This window comes from Phalacrocorax aristotelis, chromosome 1, assembly GCF_949628215.1.
Source record: "Phalacrocorax aristotelis chromosome 1, bGulAri2.1, whole genome shotgun sequence".
Taxonomy (NCBI): domain Eukaryota; kingdom Metazoa; phylum Chordata; class Aves; order Suliformes; family Phalacrocoracidae; genus Phalacrocorax; species Phalacrocorax aristotelis.
In genome coordinates, this window is record NC_134276.1 from 91,965,052 (window position 1) to 91,989,863 (window position 24,812).

The window sequence follows — 24,812 nt, forward strand, 5'->3', positions numbered from 1 at the left end:
TGGTTTTGTGTTTTGGTTTGTTTTTTTTTTTTTTAGTTTTCAACAGTGAGTAATAGCTGTGTTGAACTGTCAGTCTCACTAAATGTGTAGAAATGCTATGCAGGACCAGCATGAGAGTAATTTAGTCATCTCTTAGGATTAATAGGAGATTAATTAACTAAGATGTAAAGAGTAGTTTTCAATGTAGAGAAGAGCAAGCATTTCTCTAAACCACTAAACAAACCATTCAAACTCACAAGATTCATGTGGTTGCTCACATTGAGGATAAAAGAACAAATGCCATCCTTTCCCAAAAAAGTCCTGAGGAAATTCTTAAACGCCCCTTACACTACCCAAATGTCTGTGCCATTTTTGCAAACAAGGTCTCCACCATAAGGACGTCTTCTAAATATTTCCTCTGTGTATGTATAAATATTTTTTTTAATACTGGGATCAAGTATTGAGATACTAATTTTCAGCAACTGTTTTCTGTGGAGAGAAAATATAGGACTGAAACATCACTGGACTGATCCAGTCTTCAACTTTGTTTATCCAATAGATAAAGCACACTAAAATTTTGTCTTTCTGGTCTTATGAATGTGCTACTTTTTAATTGCTGGTTGGGAAGAAAGTCCTAATTTGCTTCTGGGTAACATAAGAATTCCTCTTAGTAATTCAAACCAAAAGCAGTATTACGTAACAGTAAAGTGATAATATGTACTGGAAAATAAAAACAGATTTTTTTAATTTATTTCATGTATTATTTTTTTTTAACATCCAGCTTTGTTTGCATAACATTTCCTTTTCAGTATTTGCACATAAAATCACATATTTTCTGACAGTGGAAATTCTACTCCTATATCTCATATAAAATGGTCTATAAGTAAATGTGATAAATATGGACCCAGTATTTTGCAGACCTTATTACTTAGTATGGATATGGAATGTATATCTTTGAACTGCTCTATGGATCCTGTCTTCTTTCTAACCTCTTACACCAGGTAATTGTAGTGGCAAGGAGAGAGAAAGGAAAGGGACAGATTAGCCACAGGCTGACAGAAAGCTCAGCTGCTCTGGTGTGTGAGCTGATGAAAAATTTTCTCCTTTCTCAAACTTACAAGCTATGTGGGAAGGGGGCACACAGACCATGCTGCCTTTTGATCTCTGCTCTCACAGGGCAGCTGTGGGGCTGCTGCGGAAAGGCCAGCCCTGCAGGCAGCAAGGGCTGGGGAAGCCCCAGGATGCTTCTGAAAGCAATGAGTGGGGAGAGAAGCTGCAATGTTGTATGGGGAGTTCCAGGGGGCAACAGCCACATAAAGGACCATAGGGCTTTTGGAGGGGACACAGTCAGGGAGCCAAGTTTCCGAGTCAGGTTAACTCCCATCTCCCATGTTTATCTTAGCAAATGCAAGCTTCCACCTCCTCCAGAAAAGGCAGTAACCGGAGGCAAACACTAGGGTCTTCCCTGCTTCCCCAGGTCCAGCTTTACAGGGAAAGAGTGCAGAAAGAGTGATTCAAAGCAGTTTTGTTACTGCTGCTGTGCTCTGACCTTCTCCAGTTTGGTGAACGGTTTTCCTGAACCCATCTTGTTCTGCCCTTCTTTCAGCTTTGGGAATGTGTATGTGCATGTTAGTGTACATTATATGCACACACTCAGATTTATAACTATGTTCAAGCATGTGCAGACAAAAGAGATAATAGGAAAAAAGTTTTTAAAAATTAGTTCTTTATAAGAAAGAAAGTGTTTCTTAGGATAAACCATACTGACTTATTAGAACGAAAAAAAGGTAATAATGGAAATGAGCTTGGCTTCTCTTGATATCTACCATATATTTCATCTAATAGATTTAGAAAAGAATGGCTGAGCGACAGCATGGGTCTTCTGTTTCAGCAGTCTAAAGCTTATGCTAAATAAGGAGACTTGTGGGACTGCTGCCTGGGGAACATTTCGTATTTCTGCTTTTATACCTCTTCTGTGCAAGCATTGGTAGTTATGATGAAATCCATTCCATAGCGTGTGATGGAAAGAAATAGCTCCAAGCAGACAGGCTGAGAATAGCGTGTTCATCCAGTCTGGTGGCCAGCAACATTTAAATGAAATGTCTTCGAAGTTAAAATTGTTTCTTATCTTAATCAATAAATTGTTGAACACCTTGAGCCTTTTACTGAAAGCAAATATTTGAGAGAGGAGGTCTGTTGTTTTGAATGTTTAATGCAAGAAGTCACTGTGATATAACTAGGGTTACTATTTCTGACTCGATTAATGACAGCAATACATTGAACTGCAAAAACTGAAAGACAGAAAATTCCATATATTTAATTTATAATATTTGGCCAATGGACTGTTTTTCTTTTATCAAACATCACTGCATTTTGGCAAGGTCATGGGTAAAAGAAGAAAAAATTCTCAGAGAGATCTTGAAGGGTTATATCCCTCTTCTTTTGCTCCTCAAAAAAAAAAAAAAAGAAGGAATTTTACTCTAGCTACTAATATCTTTTCAACCTCACATCCTTCATTTATTTTTAATGATTGATGTTATCAAGATAGCTTTTGTCGTTACACAGACTGATGTCCTTCATGGCCTGAGCTGAAAAGAGGCAATATTTCATACACTGAAAAACACTTCTGCCTTTTGCTGCCCTCTGAACTACCACCAATACACAGCAAGCAAGCAAATGAAAAACACCCGAGACTAAATGCAACAGAGCTGTGTTGCCTATTGTAAAAGTCATATTTCTGAACAGAATCTTCCTGGACAATTTCTTTTGAAAAGCAATCTTCAGCCCATTGAAGCCTGTACCTCTGCTTCAGCATTTGTAACATTACCATTTATTACAGTTTTCCTTCCAAGGAGAATATTTTCCTCTCCTGACACTACCTATGGCTTTCCTTTCACCCCTGGATTTTATTTGGTAATTCTGTCCACTCTCCAGACAACAGCTAAAATCTTAAATAATGTGTCTTCTTATTAGCAAAGCTATTCTTAGTTTTACACTGGAACTAGCAGCCTTATAAATAAGGCTTATCATAAATATAGGTCGTTTAATAACTTTCTCTCGTGACTCATTGATAAGTCATACCCAGCTGCAGAAAAAGCCTGCATTTAAAGGGGGTACAGTTACTGTACAAACATGCTAATCTTTCCTTCTGTAATTACAAAACCTCATCATATGCCTCAAATCCTAATCCCCTACTATGATTTTCACACCAAAAAAACCTAATCATTCTTACAGAGTTAAGCCAGCATTCAAAACCACACAAATAATTTCAAAATGGACAGAAATAGTATTATCAGAAACAAAATCAAAACCTTTTACTGCCAAAATGCAGCAGTCCCCTTTATGCACCGACTGTAGGCTTTTGCTTACATTCAGATCCTACCTAATGTTTAAAGATTTCTTCCTAAGATCACTCCATCTGAGGTTCATGTTATCCAGACGTCTCTGCAATAGGGCTGCGTCCTCAGAGCCTTCCAGGGATCTCAGGATTTTCTGCCCATTTTCATCCAGGTTGTGGAAGATGTCAGTATGAGCATCAATTTCTGCCTGCAGTTCCTATGGAAGAAACAGAAAATAATACTTGTGAATTCTTACAAAATTGTAGAAAATATCACTTCTCACAGGAGTAGAAAAATCCTTGGTATAACACAGAGTTAGCACGGATTTTACTCCTCCTATACTCCTTCTATAGCAATATCTTGTACTGTATGCACAGCCATATTTCTCTTTCATGCGAAGGCCGTTTGCGTTGAATGGCACTTTTTTTTTTTCCATACAGAGCACACTGAACAGAATTTAGAAAGTTCGAAATCTAGCCTTTGACAGGCAACAAAGCAAGGACAAGATATATCTACTATGCTGATGAGGAGAGAAAAAACCCACAAAACTCTCAGGATCTCAGGTAAATCTGACCTTCACATGATATGTCTTCCTGTGCAACATTTTCAGTTTGAGCTGGGGACTGCAACACCGGTCCTGCTGCATGGCAATTCCAAGAAATCTACGTGTCTACAGCAGCTGAGCTTTAAAATGCCAAGATCACTTACATTCTGTTGACAGAACGCATTTTGGAGCACAGGCCTCAGCAGTCAATAGCAATAAACAGCCACTTTGTGCTATATCAAAACACTGGTCAGGGCCATGGCTGTAGGAGGGCCTGAGAATAGCAAGGACCTAGAATATGCAACTGGCAGCTCATGTTGAACAGCCAACTTTTCTTATCACTTTGTAACTGCAGGCCAGCTCTACATTTTGGATTCATTTTTCCTCCTCATTTTTAGCAAGGCTGTTTCTGCCAAAAGAACATTCTTTAGGGAGCTGCCTGGTACCAGCATTCCTGCCTGCCCACACACTCAATGCAGCCTTTGTACGTTGGCCGCCCTGCTCCAAGACATTTGCATGCTGCAGCTCCATGAGGTCACAGATTAGTTGCGGTGAACAGTGGTTGAATCAAGCTCTTTAAACAGCATAAAAGTAATAATAATAATAATTTAAATACCCACATACATGAGCACACACATACTCTATATACAGACACATATGCACAGAAGTACTTTTACTTTTAAAGAAATACACAAAGAAACCACGAAAACGACGTAGTGAATAAAGCTCTGCATTTCCTCCTGGGATACTTGGGCATTAAGATTTCTGGTGGTTGTTTCCTGCTGCCTGAAATGGGAGTGCTGGGGATGAAGTGTGAAAGGGGAAACAATTTGTAGCATTGGAGAGGAAGACCCAGTGCTAACTGAGCATCACAGATAGCCCCCAATGGAAATTTGTTGTAATTCTCTTTAGAAGGATGACTTTGAAGGAGGGGTGCACACAACTTGCCTATTTGGTGTGTTCCTAATTGAATTGGTTTTATTTGATATTTTAAGTGCAATGTTAGCTGCACTGAATCATGAGTAGATCGTGCTAGTTCACCTACTGCTCTTCCAAATGTCGTCCTTTGGTGGATAACCATTTCTTGCACAGTAACAGCTAGCACTGTATTTGGAGCAATTTCAAGGAGGGCTAGGAAGGTCTTTGGTACAGTATAGGAGTTCTTGTCCAACTACTTTACTTTATCTATGGTCATCCTACCAGTAAAGTAGTTAGGAATGAGTTTGGAATAATTCTGCATAATGCAACTGTATTATAAATAGTATCTTTATTTATTGATGTTAAATAGACAATTTAGATTTTTAAAAATGTCATTTTTAAGGTACATAACCATGTGTAATACTCCTGGTGTGAATGCCCTTACTTGAAATTTGTACTTTACTTCAAGTCTGAATGTTGCTAGCTTCAGCTTCCAGCTGCGATATTTTGTTTTTGTTTGCTTCACTGATGAATATATTACCAAACTTCTTTCTCTTTATGTATGTATTTGGAGGTTTTATTTAAGCTATGTTAAGTATTACAAACCTGATGGAAACAGCAAAACAGTAAGAAAGGATAAAGTTCACATTAAAAAAAGGTTCAATGTTAATATTTGTATACTTCCCAGTTACTTCCACATTTAAAAACCAATGAATCTATTGCTGAATTAAAGAATTATCACATGCACTATATGTTGCACAAAATGCTTAGTTTTTAGAGTGGTGATGAAAGCAGCTGCCTCTTCCTCAACAAGAACATGTGCCATGAGACATGTATGTTTGAATAATAATTCACAGCAGAAAGCTATCAAATCTTTGGCCCCTTGGTGTTTTACTGTGCATACACTCAGCATTTTATAACAGACACACACAAAAAAATGCACTTCCATATTTTTCTTGATTTAGAAAAAGTTTCTCATAGTCTACACATTCCACGCTTTTCTCTGACACATATTTATTTCTGAAAATAAAATCAAGCCATATCTTTTTTGTTTCAGAATACTAGAGAGTATCACAATAAATGTGGACAGTTAAACAGACAACAAACAAAAAGTGAACCACACTTATCAAAAGCTTAGTATTCAAGATGTGGTTTTCCGTATTCCCAATTAGTTGTGTAAACTGCACATCTTTTAATGCTCCTAAAAGTAGTTTATTCCAGCTAAGCAGGAAGTCTATGATGACAGAGAAGCAAGACAACAACAAAGGTAATTACTCCATTTTGGTTGATGCATTTCAGATCCTTTCTTTATGACTCCTTCACCTCCCAAGAGAAGCAGAGTACAAGAAAAAGATCTATGCACCTTTTATTTGCTTTCTGAAGTAAGTAATTTCCATGTGTCAAAAATGCAAGTGAAAGATCAATAGGAGCTAGATTCTTTTTCTTGACAAGAATAAAGCAGGAAGATTTATTTAATCTCATCTCATCTCAACCCCTAAGATATTTGCAAAAGTATGCTATCGTTACACATCATACCAAGAAGCATAGAATGTAGACTAAATAAAGACTATTTGCTGCATTTTCATCTTTTCCAATGTGTTCAAACACGTGGAGGAATGACAGAGGATAAAAAGTCAACCCTGGTATATCAATCCTACTGAGTTACAGCTAGACTTAGGTTGACTTTGTGCTGCATTTTTGCTGTAGTGGTTATTACTGAGGCTGTGTGGAAATAGATTCCCTTAAAAAGAGCAGGTAGCAAAATTAAAAACAAATAATGAAAGAATACATTGGCTACAGTAATTCATTAATGAGAATTGGTTATTGGCCTAAGTCAGTCTGCAAATCCGCATCTTTCTGATCGCATGTTACTGCTTAGAGTAAGCTGAACTGCTTAGGAAGAACTGCAGCCTCATCAAGGACAGATTTGCCAAAGAGCTTCAGAGTGAAATCCCTTTTATTAAGGTGAATTATATAGTTAGATGATAAAAGGTGCCATAATATTTGTTCATAGAAACCTTGATGAATAGCTAATATAAGTTTCTACACATTTAAAAATGTGTATTTACATAATTATACTATATAGAATATGTCTAGAGCTAAGTCACATAACTAAGAATTGTAAAGAGATGACAAAGTTGTCTTGAGGGGAACAGGCTGCTTGGACAAAACAGGGTGAGGAAATTTGCTCTGGCTGTTTTGCTTTTATCCTGAGCCCTTGAAACCTCTGCACATGATTTCAGGGAAGAAGTACACTAAGGCTATAGGACAGCACACCCAATACTGCCATCAGGCTAGGGGATGGATATATTTCTCACTTGGAACTCACTTCCCCTTGGAACTACTGCTAGCATTCTCCATAGAAGTACACATCCCCTCTGTACCAATCCTCTTGGTACGTAAAAGAAATTCATCTGTGGCTCCACATGTTTTATTTTACACAGAGCCCTGTAAAACACAACAGAGCCATTGCTGTGAAACCCAGTGTATTGAAAGTCCTGTCAGCCTCCACATAGCAGAGACAGTCCTATAAGAATTCAATACGGTTTGAGATACGTTATCAGAAATAATTAATCAGTGTCAATATCCTTTATATCCCACATGCAATATATAGGCATGGCGCACAAAGGACATGACACATGGCAAAATCTGCCATTATTCTGGAAATACATCAGAGAGGGAGTGGTAGGCTGGAAGCAAAATGAAGTCCTAGGAAAAAAGGAATTAGTTACACTAGTTGGACTATACGTGAGTCAGATTAAGACATGGAAACTAATGCAGCACAGCTGGCAAAACATTTGTCTTCTACACAAGGTGGAAACAAAATTAATTGTGTAATAATCTGAATAAATTAAAACATTTATATCCTCGTCTGTAAACTCAGTTCCCTCCTTGGCATTGTACTTTTCATTTGCAGTGAATCATTTCACATTTTCTAGGTACTGTGGCATTAATTGAGGTACGAGGGTTTACAAAATTAAAGGCAGCACCATCTGATTAAAGGAAATCAACACAGAGGAAAAAAGGGGTCTTTACTAACAGTAATTAAAAAAATAAAGTTAGTCCGCATAATTACATACATGTACTCCAAACATCAGCACATAATACCTGTGTGACTATACATAGCTCAGAAGTACTATACTTACAGTACTGTTTCTGTAATACTAACACTGAAATAGCTAGAAAAGCTGTCATAAAGTTATTCAAAACAAAACAAAGATCCCTCTATAATCCCTCTCCATCTGTGCAGTTAGCTGAACTAATCATCCCCTTCATATTTATATTAACAGAGTATATTATATTTCCCCTAAATAATTTCTGGAAAAAAAACAGCTAAACATTTTAAATAGTTTGAATTAGTAGAATATTTTCTTAAACCTCTTATACTGTACAGACTGTATGAATTATGTAATCCTTCTTTTTTGCATTTTCCTTTTTTCTCTTTTCCTACTTTCCTTTTTTCTGCTCTTTTTCTACCTTTCTTTCTTCTTCCTTCCCCTTTAGCTTTTCTCTTCCTTGCTTCCTTCCTTTCCTTCTTTCATTTCTTTTCCTCCTCTTTCTCATTGCCCTCCATCTTTCCTTTCCCTCTTTTCCTTCCTCCCTCTTTCATTCTTTTCCCCCTTCATCTTTCTTTCCTTTCTTTGATTTCCATTCTTTCCTTCCTTCCTCTTCCTGTCTTTTCCTCTTTATTCCTTTTTATCTATATTTTTCTATTTTCCTTTTTCTTTTCCTTCCTCTTTTTTATTTTTCTTCTTCCTTATTCCTTTCCCTTTCCTGCTTCTTTCTTCTCCTTTTCTCCCTTCTTTTCCCCTCTTTTCCCTCCCCTTCCCTTTCTTCCATTCCTTACTCTCTTTAAAATACAGCCTTCTGTGAGTAAAAAACTTAAATTTTTATGTTCTTTTGTGGTGATCTCTAAACTCCTCAATAATGTAGGTTTCCTCCTGCTTTTATTTTGCATCCTTATTGGTTAAACATTATTTCAGGTGCCTCAAGAAGGCAGAACTTACAAACTTGTTTCAAGTCAGTATTGTATTTTTTTTGTTCTAACAATACTACTGAGCAAAGCACATGTAGGAAGAACAGTTTTCTGCTCTATGGACTCAAAGGGGATAGAGTAGCTCTTAGAGGTTGGCATAGTCTATGAATTTTTACCAACAGGGGAGCTCAGCTGGTATAACTAAAAAAGGTTCCCCTGCCAAAGTTTTTATTGTAACATCCTTATGGCTTCTACAGATGCAGGAACTGGAGTCACTGCCTGTATTTGCAGTTCTGTCCAGCACAACTTAGGGACTGGATTTCAAATTAAACATCCTACTTTTTATTTAATTATATCTAATTAAATTATTTAATTATATCTAAACTTCTGCAAAACACTGATTCTGCCTAAAGCATTAAACTCTGTGTGAGGGTTCAGTGAGTTTGAGGTTTGGTTTTTGGGTTTTTTGTTTGTTTGGGGTTTTTTTTATACCCCTGCAGACTCCAGCAGCCTTTGGAAGCAAAAAGACCCACATACATGCCACCTTTTTCAGGACCACAGCTTATTCTTCTGCCTGCTAGATAGAGGAATGGTTTTGTGGATGATAGAGTTCTGGAGATGTTGAATTAATGGCTGCAGCACAGCAAGTCCAATGCATTTTAAGCACAAGTGGTAGACTAAGTGCAAGATGCTCTTGATCTATTCCTCTTGTTTCTGGCAAGAGAAGGCCAGTGTGCACTACTCCTTATGACAATCCATTCTTGTGAGCTAGACATTATCCTCAAAGTATTTAAACAGAAAGAAATGTATTTTAAAAAAAAAACAAACAACAAAATAAATCACTAGTTCTAGTTTGAAAATACTGTGACTTAGATTAATGATGTAACAAAAGACAAGTATTTTTTCTGCTTTGCAAGACGCTACTGGTCCAAGTGGAGTTCCCTCTTTTAAATATCATAGTCCTAAGAACTCGTTGTTGGGTTTCGTTTTTTTTCTCTCAGCTCAAAATACAACTAATTGAGATAAGATTTAGGGGCCTATTTTGTTTCCAAACAATCTAAGGGTGAAAATCTAACACTAATGAGTATAATGTTTTGTTATCATATAGACCACCTTAGCTAATACAACCAAGCTCTGTCACAATGAACAAAGTGGGAAAGAAGATTTTGGTCCCTTCATCAAGCTTTTAAATAATTTGTTCTCCCAGTCCATAAGCAGAGTTTTTATTGGGTCTAAGAAGGAAAGCATTTACTGAGAAATCTACATAATGATAAAACCTTCTCAAATGAGATTTAAAATGTAATTAAAGGGCAGAATTATTGAGTTAAAAGCATTGTTTTGAAATGGCTATACATCATCATGTCATGAAGCCTCCTATTCAGCTTGTGTATGGCATGACCCCAATTCCAGTCTGGTATGATTACATCTCTGAATTTCATGCTAATTACTTGATTAAAAAGAAAGATAAAAAAGTCTTTTCTATTGGGAAGATAAGCTTATGAATATCATTAAAGTATTTCTAGGTTCCAAACACATTTTTCAAGATAACAAAGGATAAGGGTCAGTCCTCTAAGAGAGAATCAGGTGTTCTGAGTGGAAACTAGAAGTATAACTTTGCTCTGCAGAAAACAGTCTGCTTAAGTTGCATCTATCACTGTTCTGGTTTTAAATTCTACCAGTCCCAGAATTAAGAAGGGACCAAAATTCTTGTCTGAAAACTTCTTTCATCTGAAAGAAGATACAAAATATTTATTAGCAAATTGGGCCCTGTCTTCAGAAAAGATTATCCTCATAAACAAGCAAAACATCCTTCAATTTAGGTTATTTTTAGACTCCAAGAGATGGTGCATCTGAGGATGTGGCCATCTCTTGCTGACAGACAGAAACTGTGAAAACATGGTGTGGGCTTCTTCATTTCATTAACAGTGAGCTGCCTCAGCTATGGAGTAGTAACTCTCAAGAGCACCAGCCCAATCATTTGAACATATGTACAAGTCTTTATTGTGCAGATCCTCTTTCACAGGGCTGGCTTTTCAGACATAGCACAAGGCCTTATATTTCTCCCTTCTTCATAGGGAAATAATCAAACAAATTTTTATGAGACATCTAACAATTAATTTCTAGTCAAGTATAATTAAGTATAAATTATTACATAATTCCATGTGTTTTGGAAGAGTTTATGGATTTCTTGGTGTGTTTCTTGAAGACCGAGAAAAATGCTGAGTAACTACTTTCATTTACATGTAATGAAAATACAAATAAATAGATAAAGAAACCAATCTTTAAACATAGAGAGCTTTCTATGTTTGTAGAGACAGTTTCACTTAGGATTTGATCCAGTCAAATCCTTGCCATTAGATTAGAGAAGAAGAAACTATTCTGGTAATACTAACTTTAATGGAAATTGTTATTTTTACTGTTTGTCTATTTTTCTTGTCATTATATCTAGGATGGAAACCCTAATTAGAAGGAAACTACATGTTATCTGAGGTTACACTGAGGCAGAAAAATTCCTAGTTGCCACAGCAATGAAGAACTTTTACTGTATGGTGTAACTGTATGATGTTTATTTTACTACCATAGCCTGTACTACCTTTCAGGTAAGGAAATGCAACAAAGCAAATAAAGTGTATGTATTAAAGTGTGAGTTGTGACTGTTCTGTATGTCAGAAAATCATCTACCTCTAGTGAGACATCTGAGAATGGGCTTAGATACCTGCATTTGAAAACTGTATTTGAGGGTTGGGTGAGTAGGAAGGAAACAGCATAAATATGCACGTAGTCATACACACAATTTTCTGAAAGTAAAACCATTAGACCCATTACAAAATAGCATCATTTTCTAGATTTTAGAAGGAAGTCTGCTCCCAACAAATATGCAGGTCCTTACCCCCGTACTTCAAGAAAAGTCTAATGCCATTACACCTGCACATTCTGTCAACACGTCCACCCTGTCAATCTTTCAGAAATCTTTCTGCAGCAGAATAATTATGCTGCTACTTTCAGCATGTCTAATTTTGCCCTCTCCCCATTTGCCAGAGGTGAAACAGTAACAGCACAAAAGCAGGTCTGAAAGTCCTGATGGATAGTTTGGAAAGCATCTACCTCTATTAATTCCACTGACATTGCAGTACTTCAAATTCATACCAATTTTCTTTTACAACAAGCAGTCAGAAACAGTGACCTGCACAACTGCCTCAAAGACTAGAAGGAAAAGAAATCTTACGAAAGAAGAAAGCACAACATTTTCTTCTCTGTCACCAACCAATAGTGAAATATACCTGAGATTTGTTAATTATAAATGGCCATTCCTAGAAGAAAAATTATTTGTATATACAAGAGTATATTTGTTTCACAGAAAAGGATCTAAAGTTTCAGTGCACCAACATGTAACAATAAGACCTCATATTTTACCACCTATGTAATTAATATATAATTTCACCCTTCCTCAAATACACAAACATATGCAAGCCTCTTCCAAACCCTTTTAAAATAAAAATTAAGATAATTTTATAATTAAAAGAAATTACTTTGGTTCAATATATTGTCCTAATTTCTTCTGTCACAAATAATTTTTGCAATCTTTTTTTTTTAATAAATAAATTCTGACATTTCATATTTTTATGGATGACATCTTTAATGCCTGGAGAAAAATAATCGGTATATCAGATTCATAATATGATGTTCAATTAATTAAAACAACATGAAGTCTTATTAAAACTCTAAAGAGAATAACACAGAACATAAAGCAGAAACTAGAGGCCTCACACATTATACTTTATTAAAACTGGTTCAAGCAGAAAAATAGCTGTACTGGTTTTAGGGCTCCCTTTAGAAGTTAATATTGTTCCAAAGATAATGAGATTTCAATCAGGGATTTATACTATTTCAGGTATTACTCTCAACTAAAGTGCAAGATCCACTGCAGTTAACTATTCTTAATCAATGGCAGGTTAAGTGGGACCCAGCGGGCATAATGCAAGAGGGAATGCTGAAAAAGCTGAAGTGCTTCTGCATATACTTGTATCAAATCCTTCCTACCCAAGGTGTCCTGAGACAAGCCCAGGAGGACAGGAAACCCAGGCAGCATGAAGGGCAAAGGGACACTTAATGTTGATTTTCAGTGGGGATACAGGCCATGCTAGTGTGGTCTCAGGATCTTCTGACTTTCTAGGTTTTAAGCAAGAGATGATAGAAAAGTTACCACAGAGAAAACTAGCCTGGGGCAGCCAACTACTAGCAAAGTTACTTCAACCTTTTCATGTGGGCTTTTCCTGTCACCACAAAATGCCAAGTGTTGGTCGATTTACCCATTAACAATGAACACGAGCTGGGTTTAGACTGCCATTAAGCAAGTTAGTTTTATCCTCCTGATGATGTTATAACTGTGACCCTGCTTGGTATGAGGGGTATCACACATTCAGATAGCCGGTGAGAAGCCAACAAGCCAAAACTAGTATCGGTGGGATTATGGCACCTCCCTGTGTGAACGGACCCCTTTCTAAACACTACAACGGGCAGAGCCACAGAGGCTCAGGTAGCCCCGAACAGCTGCTGCCAAATGGGCTGAGGTGGTGATGAAAGCTGCAAGCTCAGGACCAGGTTTGGTGCAAAAAGGAGCTGCCAGCAGCTGCACCCCACTGCACAATCTCGAGGGGAAGATGGTGCTACAGCCTCCCGCAGTGGGCCTTTCCTTCTGAATCTCTGACTCAAAATCCTCAGCTGCCTGCTCACACCAACACCAATCACAACACCAGGACTTCCACTTTTAAACCAGTACTGTGCTTCCATGAATACCCCAAACCCAAGAGCCAAATTAAAATGTATAGCATTACTTCTTGCCTATTAACTTGGTATTGTGAACCCGCACGTTGAGATGTTTAACCATTCAGTATGCTATTGTATTGGAGAGCTGCATCTGTGAGAGATTTGATATAAGAGGAAAAGTTTCATCCTCATCAATTTTTCAGCTCAAAGAATTTCCACCACATTCAGTTATTGCAGAACAACCTGAATCACAGAGGCAGCCACACCCAGAAGTATGTTCTGCTATGAGTTACTTCAGATGGTGTAATGATGCATGTTGACTACCTTGAAATAAGCAAATAACTAGCAAAAGTTCAGAATCCGAAAAAGGAAGACATTTTTAACAAAATCTGTCAAAGTAGCAAATTTAACTACCATATTCATTGGTGTCTCTGTGCAAAGACTGATCATTTTTTGTTGCATCCAAAAATCAAATGCAAAGTTGAACAGGATGTCTGTGTCAAGGGGTCTCTGAATAAGATTTACATCCTGAAAAGAATTATTGGGTATTTTCTTGGATTTCCTAGCAAGATGCATGCACTCCCACTGTAAATACTTTTTCAGATTAAAATAATAATTATCACTGAAGAAATAATGAGATCACCGGAAAGTTCTGATGAATAAAAACAAGCTCATCTACACTTAACCTTTTTTTTATTTTTTAAGATAAATGCTATTTCTGTTCATATTTTTCACCTTGTCATTAAAAAAAATCGATTTAAATCACTAACTTTCTCAAATTCACTGATTGAAAAAAAATACACTTGTTCCCTCTATCTTCCCTTCAATTCTGGTAATAGAAAAATAATCCCATTATCATAATAAAAATTAAATAATTTTAATTTAGAGGCTGTATTGGTTGGTGAAGTCATGTGTTTTGATCTAGATTTAGATAGGAAAAAGTGGCTTCAAGAACTGCATATTGAGACTGTCACCTGCGACAATTATTTATGCCTTTTTGAGGCTTGTTTATATTTTTTTGGAGGAAAAATGAAAGCCTACCTGAATTTTTCCATAAATAAAGACTTCTAAGACTAACAAAATAAAGAACACAGCCAGAGAGATAAATGTAGATACCATTATAGAAATAAAGGTAAAAGTCGCTGATACATTAATCTATTTACCTTTCTGTCTCAAAAAACCGAAACCAAACCCAAAACAAAACAAAATCCAAAACTAAAAAGCAAAGTAAAGTAAAATACACATTTTTAAAATTAAAGTGCACTTAGTACTAAAGGAGGAACTGAGATGGGTATGATGGCAGTAATAGGAGTCATACAGGAAATATATATGGAAATAAAAAACCCAAACCCTTCCTTCCTAGAATCAGAGTCTTTCTCTTTAAACTTAAAAAAGAACTCAGGGTTTACATATGTTCTCAGAGGACAGAGTACACTCCTGTCAGTAAGTCTATATATTAGGCAGACCTTAAATACTGTGAGAAATTCATATGCTCTTACTTAAGTTCCTTTAGAGATCAAATATGCCGCCATCTCCTGCTGTCACTCCAGAGTATGCCATCCAGGCCCAAATTTATGCCCTGGAATTGCTTTTATAGTACTTCAGTCAAGATTACTTAGCAAACACTTTATAAATTGCTGACATAGGACACTGCAAGTACTTGACTTCAATACTAACCACGACAAAGTTGCTCTGATATGCAGAAGTTTAATATGTAGCTCTCATTAGTCTTGACAATACACTAAATGTGACACAAACATGAGGCTGATAGATTTTCAGAACCCAGTTCGTAAAATATCCCAGTGTACTACATACTAATGAAATTTAGGAATACACCCAGAAACAGGACTCAGATATCTCAGAAAACTAAAGTCTTTGCTCAAACATACAGTCCAGCACATTAGTAATACCACCCAAAGTTGAAAAAGTCAGGTGCTGAGGAGCACTGCATGGTACCACAGCCAATCTTGGAAGACACACTGTCAAAACCAGCATATTAGATTGCAAGAAAAAGGAACTGGCTATCAGTTTATTATTAAAAATAAATGCTAATTGATACTTAAAAGTGAAGTAATACTTCCAATGGAAAAAAAAATATAGAAAACAGTTATTATGGAAACCTGGCTTGCCATGCTTGTTTTACTCCCACAGCAGCTTTTGCAGCAACGGTATAAACCAAAGGTTTCTGGACAGCCTTCATGTAGCGTACCCAAAGATACTGATAGTAGCTGCTTTTGTATGAACCCTGCCAATAGTGGGTAGGAGAAGCAGTATAAGCTGAGTTAAAACAGGATGGCTGCCATCCAAAACTGGTCCTCCAAGATCCTCTTTGGATTCAATCATAACACATCCAACACACATGAAAAAAAAGCCAACCCCACATTCAATTTTATTCTAAAAATTACAGCTTTTTAATACACACTTATTAGTTCTCACATCTATCTGTATCAGGCTCAGAGAAAGGAGGAGCATAATTTTTACCAAAAGATTACTTTGGACTTAATAGAAATATTCACACTCTTTCTACACCTAGTTTTCTTTGCATTTCCTGGGGATTAACACCCTATATTTCTACTCTGTAAAAAGCAACTTCATAACTTCCATTATCAGTTTCTACTGTTTTCTACAAAACGTCTCCTTCAATATTTTCCATGAACCTTACTGGCTGCTATCCACAAAAGGCTGATTTAATGGAATAGTTACAGTCATAAGCCCTTTCCTTATGAAGATTCTCCAATTGCATTCTGTTTATCATCCTCTCTTTACAGAATTAGACTGATGTATTTTATCTTGCTGTTAATGTTTTGGCAACATACTTCGAAAATTTTTGTAGCAGTAAAGCATCTCTCTCATATTTATGAAGGTGGTGTTTTGTTTGTTCCCTCCCCTCCCAAGATGGAACCAAAAAGAGAAGAAGAAATTGCAGATTGTATTGCATAGCACGAAAACCAGGCACATATGGTTTTTGGCACAGACATAATTCTGATATTCTGAGCATCATCAGCCACTTAAAAAGTGCTCAGAAGAGCTCTGTAACCTGTGACTTTATTTATTTATTTTCAAGTCTTACAATCTTGATGATTTGTTTAAACTCCTGACTTGGATAAAATCCTCCTCGGATGTTCTGACTCAAATAGTTTTTTTTTAAAGTCAGATACTCTGGAATTTTCTCCATTTTAAAGGTAGAATTAATCTACTCTCCAAATGAAAAAAAAATAATGCAGCAAAGTCACAAGGAAATAGGATTTTCAGCAGAGAGTAAAGTGAAATTCTAAAATATTTAAGTTCGTTACCGTGATCAAATATCAAGAGCTCAGTAGATTTAACAGTTTGTGAAAACACTGTGTGATAGGTATCTCTGTTTAAAAGGAGAAATATTCATGAAGTGATTATGGAAAACAGATTATCAAAATTAAATGTTGCTGTTAGTTGGGTTTATTAGGGCCCTAGAAGTACAGTGATATGCTGACCAAACCCTTAACAAAAAACCTCATCCATTAAGAATCTCACACACAATGTTTGCAGTTAAAATGAAACATGCACCTTTCTACTCTGTTGCAACAAAAAGTAATTTAATACACATCATATAGATGCTGAGTGCAATGAAGATTAGAAGAATGTAAGAGTGCACAGATTCTTGATTCAACTGTTCAATTAAGAAAACCATGCCAAGTGAAAATCTACAACACCATACAAGTCCAGAAACGCCTCTGTCCAGTCACGCTTGCTACAAAACACAGTATGAGCTGATATTTAGAATCACAGCGTCACTTGGGAAGGAAGGGACCTCGAGGGCCATCTGATCCAATCTCCTGCTCAAAGCACAGCCAGTGAGAGCAAGATGCTCTGGGCCTTGCCCAGTTGGGCATTGAATGTCTTCAGAATGGAGATCTCACAACAGTCCCCTTTTCCAGTGTTTGAACACTCTCACAGTGAAAAAAAATAAAAAAGGAAATAATTCCTTACATAATCAGAAATTCCCATGTTCCAGGTTGCCCCTGTTGCCATCCTGTGACTGTCCACACCTAAGAAGAGCCCGGCCCTGCCATCTCTTTAGTCTCCCATCAGGCAATTGTAGAGAGAGTAAGCTCTCCCCTGAGCCATCTCCTCCTCAGGCTGAGCAAGTCCAGCTCTAACAGCTTCTCCTCATGTATCAGGTGGTCCAGCCCCCAACCACCTCGCTGGTCCCTCACTGGAGTCCCTCTAGTGTGTCCATTTCTTTCTTGTATTGGGGAGCCCAAAACTGGACACAGCACTCCAGCTGCAGACTCAAAAGTTCAATAGAAAGCAAGAATAATTCCTCTGGACCAACCTGATGGCTACTTTCCTGCTAACAGGGCCCAAGATTTAGCTGACCTCTTTTTTTTTTTTTTAATTCTTCCCTACAAGGGTACACTGCTGGCTTGTCTTCAACTTATTGCTGATTAGGACCTTCATATAATTTTCTGAAAAGCTGTTTTCTAGCCAGTTGACCCCAGCCTGTACTGCAGCATGGGTTAATGATCCCTAGCTTGATCATCATCCTCTATAGTAGGTAACATTTCACTCTCACAGACTCTGTTAGTAGCCCTGAGGACCTTAAAGAGTCTAAAATGCAGGCCTTGCCAGTGAAAACTGAGGTAAGAAAGGCATTCAGTACCTCAGACATCGGCATGCCCTTGGTCATCAGGTCTCCCACCCCTCTGAGCAGCGGTCTCTTTTTTCCTTAACCTTTCTTTTGCTGCCAGTCCACTTATAGAAGCATCTCTCATTGCCCCTCACACCCCTCTGTGAAGACCCTTTTGATCTGTTTGTCCTTACTGGATAATATGCAGTCTGTTCACCTCCTGTGGCAAACTCTCCTCATCAGGAAACCACAGCGTACCTGCCACAGTTAAGGACATTGATGTCTCCAGCCTCATGAGACATACCAGGCACCCCGAAATGGCTAGAGACTCTGTTGGTGACATTTTCCTCAGGACTTATTTCTGAGTCAAAGCCTCTGATGTGCTGAGGAGAGTTGCTTCAGCTGGCGTTGCTGCCATGCCCTCTCGCACATCAATACCATCACTGTGAAGAACTTCTGGCCTCTTTGTACCCCTGCTGCAACAACTGGCGTGTAAAAATGTTCATGACTTCCATGGTACAAAGGCATTTTTGACACCACATGTTGAAATCGCCTCATTACTGAATATTTGTGTTTTCTACAACATCCATGGTAATTAATGAAGTTAAGTCAAGTGCAATATATCATGTTCTGATTTGTAGAAAACTCTAAATTTTAACACTCACTCATTCCAAAAACTTGTGTATATGAAAAAGTGAATGAGGGGTTACTCATAAGAAATTAAGAAGAAGTTGAGGAGATAAAGATAACAGCATGAATCTATGTTACTGTGTAATATGAGAATGCTCATGGAGGGAGAGTTTCCACCTTTGCACCAGGGAATACAGTTTGCTCACTCGAAAAAAACCAGAACTTACAGGTTCCCTCTGGAAACAACAGCTCTTTTTTTTCTATAATCCTCTTTGAAGTATCACTGTTGCTTTCAGAGAACTAAAAAAAAAAAATCTGTGAATGGCTTTTAATCCTGGAAGACTAAGCGCAAAAGAAGAGAGACGCATGATACATTTAATATATTTGAAAAAAGACCCAGTCCTATTAGAAGCAGTGCAAAAAAAGATCCCATAATGATTTTATGCTAACATCTACATATGAAGTCCTGAAGATAGGAATTCCAGGCTAGGTGTGAGGGAAGAGGCAGAGAGTGACACTAGGTAAAAAAATTACTTAGATCCTGGAAGTAGCTTGTGAAGCTTTAGGGCGTTGTCTTAACCCAGTGGAATGAGAAGAACTCCCAGAGCTTTAAAAGATTAAATTAGGCAAACTATGACTGAAACGGAGTAAGTGTAATATCCCTCAAGGCACTCATAACAACAGTTACTGTTATGATAGTCAGTGTAATGCTGCTTACTCCTATTATCTTCTACCTACATACATTTGACATCTAATCAATTTTGGGTAAAAATAATTCTCATTACATAGATCTTTTCATAACTCTGTCGGAGTAATGTCACTGTGGAATGATTACTGGAGGTGAGGTTACTGAGGTTGAAATTATTGAGGCTAATGTTATATCCACATTTCATAAAAGTTAACTTCCAGAGTGGAATGCAGTTGGCACACTGGAAATTGGCTCAATGATTGTCGTCTGAGCAACACCAGCTGCACTCTTAGATGTTAGGAACACTGGGGGAGCTCGGTGCCCTAACCTATGGGAGATAACTGGAAGAGGAGGAAGTAAAGCGAAGGCTTCGTGGCCAAACTTGTCCATAAATCACTGCAGATTCGGGGGCTGGATGTAACCATACCTAGACCAGCGCAGTAACATCGTACCCTGTGGGTGAACTTTGCTCATTATAACCTCATTATAACATTAAAATATACACCTTTATCCCCAAGTTACCCACTTCCAAGGTACGACCACCCCTCACTGACCTTGCACTCAGAATGTCTCTTCTCTTGGTCTATAACTTTAAATCGAAGGAAGAAATTTCTACATCAATCAACGACGAAAGTATGTATGACTAGAGTCACTCAAACTCCACCTTAACATAAAACAGCATAAAAATGACCCCAAGAGAGGGACTTCAGGGAAGATGCCATCGCAGACTATTGGGATCAGTCAACAGGCTGAACATCTCTTCTCCCCCATAGGGACGCCTGTTGGGTAAGAGTCGAACACTTGGCTATACCAAGTGACTCCCCAGGAAATTTAGAGAACAGGCTTGTTATTTTGTGGTTTTTGTTTCAACACTTTATACTTGCACATGCTTTGCAGGCAGCACATTTATCACTGGCAATCTGATAGGAACCTGTATTTCTGTTGCTTCAATAGACTGCACTATTAGTGCGTCTGGCCGTGAAGTGCTATTGGGCATGACTAGGCTCATAGTGAACCCCTCGTGGACAAAGAGTGCTAAATCGGGTGTCTCTCAGAATCTAAGCCCAGCAGCTCACAGCCCCTCTGTCATCTGAGGACCAGCTGGATTGCAAGGGGGTTTATTTTCTGCCAAATTTCTTCACCTATTAATGCAACAGTCGCTATTCAGTAAATACTCACTGAGCAAGGGAAAAATAGTGCACCTGCATCATACACTCATTCAGTGCTAGGTCTCATCAAGGCTAAAACTTCCTTTCACATACGCTGCTTTTATCTCAAATGCCTACTGAGTCAAACTGAAATTCTGGTTCATGCTGTTGTAAGAAAACTTTGGCTCTACAGTGAAAAGCTTACTTCCCTCTCTTAAATGTAAGAAAACTTGATGACTAACCAACTCAATCAAAGAGAACGAGCTAGCTAATAGATACAAATTCTCCAAAACTTTCTGGAAAAAGCAGCTTTCTTATTTATCTCACCTCCTTTACTAAAGTACTTTTTTAAAAATAAAAAAACCCTGATCTAAAATCTATATCAGAGGATTTGTCTGTATTCTTCAAACTGATTCTATACATTTGACTTGCTAATAGAGAAAATTGAGAAGTCTCTTTCCACACCAGCAAGCTGTCTGAAATAAATACCCTAGCACACACAGAGCTTCATAATCTAACTGTACCACTAAATGAAGTACTGATGCTCAGTTTCCCAGTGGAGCTCTGTGTTCCCTTTGCAATCTTCCTGAAAGCCTAAAAACCAATGACATTCAAAGTACTGATGCCTGTTACTCAGCAATTGCATCTGTTTGCCGAGGGCATGCACAAGTGAGGACAGACATGAGTTGCTGTTTAAATGATGTCTCAAGAGGATACAGCCTTGTAAGAAACAAAATGAAATGAAGTAGTCCGTAGGAGGAAATTTTGGAGGCTGATGAAAAAGGAAGTAATGGCAAACCTTTTACATTTCCTCTTTTTACATTCATTTACTTGCCAAAGGACATGCTTGGCATGCAGAATTTATCCTAGATTAAAGGAAATTTAAAAAAAAAACCAACCCAAAAACCAAAAACCAGAAAACAAATGACTTTACAATTTATATATTTGCATATTTGATTAAAAAATCAAACTAGCAGCTGAGAGAGGGAAAGTCTCTTCCTTAAGCAAAGGTATGGTGAACAGGAAATCAAATATCACCATCATCCATCAAATATACCTATACACGTGCCAGAGCATCCATCTGCCAAAATGATCTTGCTGTCACAGTTAATTCCAAGAATCAAAACACACACAATTATTCAGCACACCAAACTGCATGCAGATGGGATGTGAGCTCTGAATCCCAGCCTGCATTGATTTACCAACAGCAGCAGCCAATCCCTAAGACCCAAAGACCCACCACCCCAAATTCAGGGATGCAAAAGTAACCACTGCCTTGGATATAATTTGTATCTTTATTTAAAGAGTAAAGATAGTTTAAATATAATTTTTCCAGGGATTTAAAATTAATTTCAACATTTTTATGTGACTGCATTCTCTATAAGTCCTGTGGAAATATATGTAGTAGTCAGAATACTGCGGTTACAGTATCAGAACCATTTCTGGAAACTAGTGGTAAGAAAAACAGAAACTTTGTTTCATGAAAAAGCTAGACTTTTGGAATTCACTTTGAATTGGAATAAACTCAAAACACTTATTTTCTACTCTCTCCCTAAAAAGAGGAGAGAGTACCCTGACAGCTAGCAAGCCAATGACTCAGTCATATGCTATGTAGAAAACCTAGGTTCATGGAGCTTTCTCTTAATAAAACAAAACAAAACAAAAACAAAAAAAAAAAAAAAAAAACAAAAAAAAAAACACAAAGAAACCCCCACAACCCTACATTTTTTACAAGCTGACATTTAAATGAAGTTGTCTGAAGTTGTTACGAATTGCTATAACATAGGAAAAAAAAAAAAGAGAGAGAGGAAGATTACTAGAATGCTATGTAATATTTAGTTCTTTTTAACTGAGTCATTTGGAGGACTTCAGATCTGGAAACTAGTTTTCTCCAACTTTCACTTGAAGTTACACTTGAAGACCCAGCCAGAATAAGATAAGAACATTTTATGAATGACTGACTTGGGAAGGCAACACGGTTCAGATTTCCTTTCATAATCATCTGGGACAAAAAACCTCTGTCACCTATTCAAAGTTTACAGTTAATCAAAACATGCTTTAGAACTGTTCAATTTTTACAACTTTTCATCTTATATAAACCCACCAAACAGCAAGAGACTGATTCGCTTCACAAGTCAGAATTGTGAATGTGTCTGAAAACTGTTAAAATGACTGATTACATGCAAGTTGTCACTGAAGTTACATCTCCCCATAACGGAGACTTGAACTTGAAATATTTTATGAGTGAGACCAGCAATGGCCAATTGTGCTGGGCTTACAGCATCCACTAGTTATTAATGAAATTTTCTGGAATTTATAAAAACAGACAGTGAACATCACTGAAGATGTTACACCAGACAAGTAACATTTCCATTTCACCAGTATGCCTTCAGGGAACTGCTTGTGAAGAGAAGTTTGGCCTTCTCCATCTCATTAAAAAAGGAAAATTCCTTTCAGAAAGATGCAAGCACAGATAGGAGTGGTTTTTTTTTTCCTGATAAGTTGCTGTAAAGATGTCATTAAGTTTATTGGCCCAGTGGTTTTCTCAACCCTAGGTTCTGAGATAGGCAGAGTTAATTTGTTCTTGATACCACTGTCTTGTGCTCTTTTCCACTAAGCTTATCTTAGTAAGCCTTTGTATTTTGAAGTTAAAATTCTGAAAAAATTCTTATTGTTTTCTAGCTATTCCTTTCAATTTCCTAATTAATTTTCCCACACTCTCTTACTTTTTTAACACTTTCTGTTGCACCTTTCTTTGCTTTTGCACCCAATGATTTTTTTTTTTCCTTTTACAAAACAATTAAAAGACTGCTACTTCAGCAGGCTGCTGCTAATGAATAGTGTGCTATAAGGTAGAAAGATTATTAGACACATTTCTCAAGCTTGCATAAAAATTAAGAGTCTATTTTCTTGTGGTAAAGTATAAACTAGAGATCAGGAAGAAATTGGTCCCATTCTATTGCATTATGAAAAAAGTAAATTGCAAGTACTAGTGAAGAGAAACTTCTTGAGATGACTTTGCTCAAAGCCACAGTCAGAACACTTTGAAGGTGCCACCTTTACTTAAGCACCTCAAGCTTCACCATTAAACTAGGAAAAAATTAAATTTAAATAAATAGATGGAGGGAATATTAGAGTGGACTCAGAAAAAAAAACCACAGAAAAGAGAGATGTCAAGACAAGCAACAGAGAAGAGTATAGAAATTGCAATTATCTTAAATTTCTGATCCCTGCAATGTGCCAGGTTGCCATCCATTCACTCTGTAGTGACTGACTGGCTCCCTGCTATGTACACTGCATTGGATTTAGACAGGAGTACTGCACATGTTCACTGCAGGAAAATAAAAAGGATTTTGAACAAAACTATATCTACAGGAATGAAGAAGAAGATAGTTTAAAACTCAAAAGAGAAAGAAATTAAACATAACACTGAAACATCAAAACTGACTCCTTTGGACAATATAACCCGCAGCTTGGAACACCAGTAAAGCCCCATGAGAGAGAAAGAGATGGAGAGAAAAACAAAAAGCAAATTGGATAAAGCTCGTGATGCCACATCACAGCATAAAACCACAAGGGTAATTCTGTGTTATAAGCAAACACTCATCACCTTCATAGAAAGAATGTTTATTTACAGGTTGGTGAGACCCTGACTGGTATTTTTTTCCTGATATTTGACTTTTATTTTTTAATTTTAACCACGTAACCCCTATTGACCTCTTGTTTCACTGTACAAAATTTTCCTTCCATGTTCTTGCTTCACCCTTCAAACTTCAGTGGACAACTATTTCTCTTTGGACCTTACTATAGAAAGTGGCAAAGATTGAATGCTGTATAAAGCCTGCAAGCCGGTTTTAATCAAACAGCGATATATGTTCCTGTCTTCAGAAACAGGATACTTGCTGTGTTCTTTTTAATTACTAATTCTGTAACTGCCAAATAACCAAGTTTGTCTTGTCAAGATTTGATCTTTTAAAAGCCTATCACTATTAATCCTATTTTTCTATGCACACTTACTCAGACTAGTTAGTTTGCTACTGTTTGGCTCCATTCTAAGTCACGAGCAGTTACATACACACTTAAGTTACACAGCAGCAATTAACTTGTGTTTTAGTATCTCTTTGGGGATGGAACTGATAAAAGAATTAGGAAAACAGAAAATTAATTCAACATGTTTTATTCAGAATAGTTCAAGAGAGAAGGAAGTTATGAGAAACT

At 37.3% G+C, this 24,812-nt stretch overlaps 1 protein-coding gene across 11 annotated transcripts in view; it reads right to left on the minus strand.

Annotated features, from left to right (window-relative positions):
* The window catches only part of DMD (dystrophin), a 1,138,094-nt gene that overhangs the window by 200,189 nt on the left and 913,093 nt on the right, over nucleotides 1-24,812 (minus strand). For all 11 annotated transcript variants that reach the window (XM_075097793.1, XM_075097785.1, XM_075097765.1 and 8 more), the window contains one exon: nucleotides 3,362-3,534. In XM_075097793.1, coding sequence (XP_074953894.1) covers nucleotides 3,362-3,534 — 173 coding nt within the window. The remainder of the gene's footprint in view (nucleotides 1-3,361; nucleotides 3,535-24,812) is intronic.